We start from the raw sequence: 6,823 nt of genomic DNA, 5'->3' as shown, positions 1-6,823 counted from the left end.
TCAGAGGACATTGTGATTCTTGATGCAAATTACACAAGGTGCAGTGACAATTTTTGTTAAACTTGGAAAATGGAGAAAAATGCATCGTGCAAAAGGGTTTCCTCAGATGAAACAACGTTCAAATGCAACGACTGTGGCAAGTGTTTTACACAGCGCAGGAAACTGACGCAACACAAGAAAACACATCCTAGACAGAAATCGTTTGAATGCAACCAGTGTAGCAAACGTTTTAATTGGGAAAAGAATTTAAAGGAGCATCAACGAATACACACAGGCAAGAAGCTTTCTAAATGCAACCAGTGTGGCAAGTGTTTTACTCGCGCAGGAACTTTAAAGATACATATAAAGTTACACACAGGAGAAAAGCCGTTTGAATGTAATCAGTGTGGCAAGTGTTTTAGTCAGGTGGGGAATCTAAAGCGACACCAAAAAACGCACACAGGAGAGAAACCTTTTCCGTGCGACCAGTGTGGCAAGTGTTTTAATGAAGCAGCACATCTTAGGCGACATTTGAAATTGCATACAGGAGAGAAGAATTTTGAATGTAGCCATTGCGGCAAGCGTTTCATTGAGGCAGGGCAACTGAGGCAACACGAGAGATTGCATACAGGAGAGAAACCTTTTCAATGTGATCAGTGCGGTAAACGTTTTAGTCAGGCAGGGATTCTAACGCGACATAAGACAACACATACAGGAGAGAAGCCTTTCAAGTGTAACCTATGTGGCAGTCGTTTTAGCCGGGAAGGAAATGTAAAACGACATATGAGATTACATACAGGAAAGAAGCCTTTTCAGTGTAGTCAGTGTGGAATGGGTTTTACACAAGCAGGAATTCTAAAGCGACATAATAGAAGAACACACGCAGGAGAGAACCCGTTCAAATGCAGTGAGTGCGGCAAGTGTTTTACTCGAGCAGGACAGCTAAGGCAACACACGAGGCTACATAAAGGAGAAAAGCCGTCTAAAGTCAACCACCGTTGCAAGTTTAACAGACATGCAGCAAGCGTTAAACAACGTACAGCAACGCAGGATGCAGAGAAGCAATGTGCGAACGAGGAGTGTGATGATCGCTTCAGCATCGCTGAACTTTTAAGTAACATTAAAAAATTAAACAAGACTGACGTGTTATAAGTATCACTGTCTACTGTACATGTGTTGCAAGTGTTGAAATGGAACACTGGATAAGAGGCGCGCATTACCTGCATACTCAGGCTCGTTTGGTTTCGTCATGGATATTTTTAACTCAGTAAGAGCTCAAAAATCAGTATTTAAAAGTATGAATGAAGTTAAAGTATTTTTGAATAGTTAGGTTTGCTTTTTTTTGTTTTCGTGTTTCGGCTATATAAAGCGTGTGAGAATAGTTTTATGAGTTAAGGTTTCGACTCACTTTTCGCCTTATTGCATTATTTGCACAAGACGTGGAACTAAAAACTGACAAATATGGTATCGCCTCTGGAATTTCGCAGAAAAGAAAGTTCCCGATTGTCTTTCGTCATAGCTCCGTTCCTCGAAAAACTGTCTTTTGTATAATTGCCTATTTTCGACCGACCGACCGACCGACCTTGACTTACTGACTGACTGACTGACTGACTGTCTTACTCACAAAAAATAAAAGAGCTTCTTAATTTACAACACAATGAACATAATTATTTAACTTTTACATTGACATTATGAATTGTACACGGCTCGCGCGTGCAAGACAAAGTTTTCATCATCCCGCGCAAATACTGATGTCGTTCAGTAATAGCAAAAAGTGATAGAGCGGTTTTCACTTGAGTGTCGAAAGTAAATTGCTTTTGGTTTTGTATTACTACGCTTAGTGATTGGCTTAAAAATCTCGCGCCTCTTTCTCAGCCAATCAGAACTAAAACCAAAACCAATCGTGACTCGCTCGCGCACGTTTTCCCACGCTTCGCACCGGCTACGTGTATTTGCTTCGAGTTTTGATTGATTCACTGGATTGTCTGTGTCCTTTGTGATTGGCCAGAGTAATTACTTTGGTTTTGGTTTTACGACACTCAATTGAAAACTGCTCTATCGACCTTGTGTGTTCACACTAGCTACATAATGACATAACGGGAACTCAAAGGGAAACTCAAAACGGCACTCAATTCATAGAGAACTTAAACGGGAACTAAAACGAGAACTCAATAGCGAACTCAAAAGGGAACTAAAACGAGAACTCAATAGCGAACTCAAAAAGGGAACTAAACGAGAACTCAATAGCGAACTCAAAAAGGGAACTAAAACGAGAACTCAATAGCGAACTCAAAAGGGAACTAAAACGAGAACTCAATAGCGAACTCAAAAAGGGAACTAAACGAGAACTCAATAGCGAACTCAAAAGGGAACTAAAACGAGAACTCAATAGCGAACTCAAAAGGGAACTAAAACGAGAACTCAATAGCGAACTCAAAAAGGGAACTAAACGAGAACTCAACACGAGCGAACTCAAAAGGGAACTAAACGAGAACTCAATAGCGAACTCAAAAGGGAACTAAAACGAGAACTCAATAGCGAACTCAAAAAGGGAACTAAACGAGAACTCAACACGAGGGAACTCAAAAGGGAACTAAAACGAGAACTCAATAGCGAACTCAAAAGGGAACTAAAACGAGAACTCAATAGCGAACTCAAAAAGGGAACTAAACGAGAACTCAATAGCGAACTCAAAAGGGACCTAAAACGAGAACTCAATAGCGAACTCAAAAAGGGAACTAAAACGAGAACTCAATAGCGAACTCAAAAAGGGAACTAAAACGAGAACTCAATAGCGAACTCAAAAGGGAACTAAAACGAGAACTCAATAGCGAACTCAAAAAGGGAACTAAAACGAGAACTCAATAGCGAACTCAAAAGGGAACTAAAACGAGAACTCAATAGCGAACTCAAAAAGGGAACTAAAACGAGAACTCAATAGCGAACTCAAAAAGGGAACTAAACGAGAACTCAATAGCGAACTCAAAAAGGGAACTAAAACGAGAACTCAATAGCGAACTCAAAAGGGAACTAAAACGAGAACTCAATAGCGAACTCAAAAAGGGAACTAAACGAGAACTCAATACGAGGGAACTCAAAAGGGAACTAAAACGAGAACTCAATAGCGAACTCAAAAAGGGAACTAAAACGAGAACTCAATAGCGAACTCAAAAAAGGGAACTAAACGAGAACTCAATAGCGAACTCAAAAAGGGAACTAAAACGAGAACTCAATAGCGAACTCAAAAGGGAACTAAAACGAGAACTCAATAGCGAACTCAAAAAGGGAACTAAACGAGAACTCAACACGAGGGAACTCAAAAGGGAACTAAAACGTGAACTCAACACGAGGGAACACAAAAGGGAACTAAAACGAGAACTCAATAGCGAACTCAAAAAGGGAACTAAAACGAGAACTCAACACGAGGGAACTCAAAAGGGAAGTAAAACGTGAACTCAACACGAGGGAACTCAAAAGGGAACTAAAACGAGAACTCAATAGCGAACTCAAAAAGGGAGCTAAAACGAGAACTCAACACGAGGGAACTCAAAAGGGAACTAAAACGAGAACTCAATAGCGAACTCAAAAAGGGAACTAAAACGTGAACTCAATAGCGAACTCAAAAAGGGAACTAAAACGTGAACTCAACACGAGGGAACTCAAAAGGGAACTAAAACGTGAACTCAATAGCGAACTCAAAAAGGGAACTAAAACGAGAACTCAACACGAGGGAACTCAAAAGGGAACTAAAACGTGAACTCAACACGAGGGAACTCAAAAGGGAACTAAAACGAGAACTCAACACGAGGGAACTCAAAAGGGAACTAAAACGAGAACTCAACACGAGGGAACTCAAAAGGGAACTAATGAACGTGAACTCAACACGAGGGAACTCAAAAGGGAACTAAAACGTGAACTCAATAGCGAACTCAAAAAGGGAACTAAAACGAGAACTCAACACGAGGGAACTCAAAAGGGAACTAAAACGTGAACTCAATAGCGAACTCAAAAAGGGAACTAAAACGAGAACTCAACACGAGGGAACTCAAAAGGGAACTAAAACGTGAACTCAATAGCGAACTCAAAGAGGGAACTAAAACGAGAACTCAACACGAGGGAACTCAAAAGGGAACTAAAACGTGAACTCAATAGCGAACTCAAAAAGGGAACTAAAACGAGAACTCAACACGAGCGAACTCAAAAGGGAACTAAAACGTGAACTCAATAGCGAACTCAAAAGGGAACTAAAACGTGAACTCAATAGCGAACTCAAAAGGGAACTAAAACGAGAACTCAACACGAGGGAACTCAAAAGGGAACTAAAACGAGAACTCAATAGCGAACTCAAAAAGGGAACTAAAACGAGAACTCAACACGAGGGAACTCAAAAGGTAACTAAAACGTGAACTCAATAGGGAACTAAAAGGCAACGCAGACAGCTATTGACGGTCCGAATCAGTATCGTATGGGCCGTAAATCTTGCTAAGCCTGGCTTTTACTAAAAACTAAAGAAAAAGCGCAAGAGCAACAGCTTATATTCCACAGTGAAAACAGCTTCGACGCAAGAATAAGCAAAAGAGCAAGGATCAAACGTTTTCCTTATATGAACGCATGTCCAAATCTTGACGTTCAATATTTGAACGCATGTCCAAATCTTGAAGTTCAATATTTGAACGCATGTCCAAATCTTGAAGTTCAATATTTGAACGCATGTCGAAATCTTGAAGTTCAATATTTGAACGCATGTCCAAATCTTGAAGTTCAATATTTGAACGCATGTCCAAATCTTGAAGTTCACTATTTGAACGCATGTCACAATCTTGAAGTTCAATATTTGAACGCATGTCCAAATCTTGAAGTTCACTATTTGAACGCGTGTCCAAATCTTGAAGTTCAATATATGAACGCGTGTCCAAATCTTAAAGTTCAATGTTTGAACGCGTGTCCAAATCATAAAGTTCAACGTTTGAACGCGTGTCCAAATCTTGAAGTTCAGTGTTTGAACGCGTGTCCAAATCTTGAAGTTCAGTGTTTGAACGCGCGTCCAAATCTTAAAGTTCAATGATTGAACGCGTGTCCAAATCTTGAAGTTCAGTGTTTGAACGCGTGTCCAAATCTTGAAGTTCAGTGTTTGAACGCGTGTCCAAATCTTGAAGTTCAATGTTTGAAGGCGTGTCCAAATCTTGAAGTTCAATATTTTAACGCGTGTCCAAATCTTGAAGTCCAATATTTAAACGCATGTCACAATCTTGAAGTTCACTATTTGAACGCTTGTCCAAATCTTGAAGTTCAATATTTTAACGCCTGTCCAAATCTTGAAGTTCAATATTAAATCGCGTGTCCAAATCTTAAAGTTCAATATTTAAACGCGTTTCCAAATCTTGACGTTCAATGTTTGAACGCATGTCCAAATCTTGAACGCGTGTCCAAATCTTGAAGTTCAGTGTTTGAACGCATGTCCAAATCTTAAAGTTCAATGTTTGAACGCGTGTCCAAATCTTGAAGTTCAGTGTTTGAACGGGTGTCCAAATCCTGAAGTTCAGTGTTTGAACGGGTGTCCAAATCTTGAAGTTCAGTGTTTGAACGCGTGTCCAAATCTTAAAGTTCAATGTTTGAACGCGTGTCCAAATCTTGAAGTTCAGTGTTTGAACGCGTGTCCAAATCTTGAAGTTCAGTGTTTGAACGCGTGTCCAAATCTTGAAGTTCAATGCTTGAACGCGTGTCCAAATCTTGAAGTTCAATGTTTGAACGCGTGTCCAAATCTTGAAGTTCAATGTTTGAACGCGTGTCCAAATCTTGAAGTTCAATGTTTGAACGCGTGTCCAAATCTTGAAGTTCAGTGTTTGAACGCATGTCGAAATCTTGAAGTTCAATGTTTGAACGCGTGTCCAAATCTTGAAGTTCAATGTTTGAACGGGTGTCCAAATCTTGAAGTTCAATGTTTGAACGCGTGTCCAAATCTTGAAGTTCAATGTTTGAACGCGTGTCCAAATCTTGAAGTTCAATGTTTGAACGCGTGTCCAAATCTTAAAGTTCAATGTTTGAACGCGTGTCCAAATCTTGAAGTTCAGTGTTTGAACGCGTGTCCAAATCTTGAAGTTAAATAGTTGAACGCGTGTCCAAATCTTGAAGTTCAATGTTTGAACGCGTGTCCAAATCTTGAAGTTCAGTGTTTGAACGCGTGTCCAAATCTTGAAGTTAAATAGTTGAACGCGTGTCCAAATCTTGAAGTTCAGTGTTTGAACGCGTGTCCAAATCTTGAAGTTCAGTGTTTGAACGCGTGTCCAAATCTTGAAGTTCAATGTTTGAACGCATGTCCAAATCTTAAAATTCAATGTTTGAACGCGTGTCCAAATCTTAAAGTTTAATGTTTGAACGCGTGTCCAAATCTTAAAGTTCAATGTTTGAACGCATGTCCAAATCTTGAAGTTCAATGTTTGAACGCGTGTCCAAATCTTGAAGTTCAGTGTTTGAACGCGTGTCCAAATCTTGAAGTTAAATAGTTGAACGCGTGTCCAAATCTTGAAGTTGATGTTTGAACGCGTGTCCAAATCTTGAAGTTTAATCAGTGTTTGAACGCGTGTCCAAATCTTAAAGTTCAATGTTTGAACGCGTGTCCAAATCTTGAAGTTCAGTGTTTGAACGCGTGTCCAAATCTTGAAGTTCAGTGTTTGAACGCGTGTCCAAATCTTGAAGTTCAATGTTTTAACGCGTGTCCAAATCTTGAAGTTCAATGTTTGAACGCGTGTCCAAATCTTGAAGTTTAATGTTTGAACGCGTATCCAAATCTTGAAGTTTAATGTTTGAACGCGTGTCCAAATCTTAAAGTTCAATGTTTGAACGC

General features: G+C 39.8%; 1 protein-coding gene across 1 annotated transcript; it reads left to right on the top strand.

Moving 5' to 3' along the window:
• LOC144658235 (uncharacterized) lies at positions 1-1,233 on the top strand. The gene has a single exon (XM_078518628.1). The coding sequence runs from the start codon at positions 70-72 to the stop codon at positions 1,129-1,131; it is 1,062 nt and encodes a 353-aa protein (XP_078374754.1). The 5' UTR covers positions 1-69; the 3' UTR covers positions 1,132-1,233.
• The last annotated feature ends 5,590 nt before the right edge of the window (positions 1,234-6,823 follow it).

Source organism: Oculina patagonica, chromosome 6 (genome assembly GCF_052425735.1).
Source record: "Oculina patagonica isolate OP01 chromosome 6, crgOcupat, whole genome shotgun sequence".
NCBI classification, from domain to species: domain Eukaryota; kingdom Metazoa; phylum Cnidaria; class Anthozoa; order Scleractinia; family Oculinidae; genus Oculina; species Oculina patagonica.
Note: the sequence above shows the minus strand (reverse complement) of the source record. Positions and strands in the feature narration are given on the sequence as shown.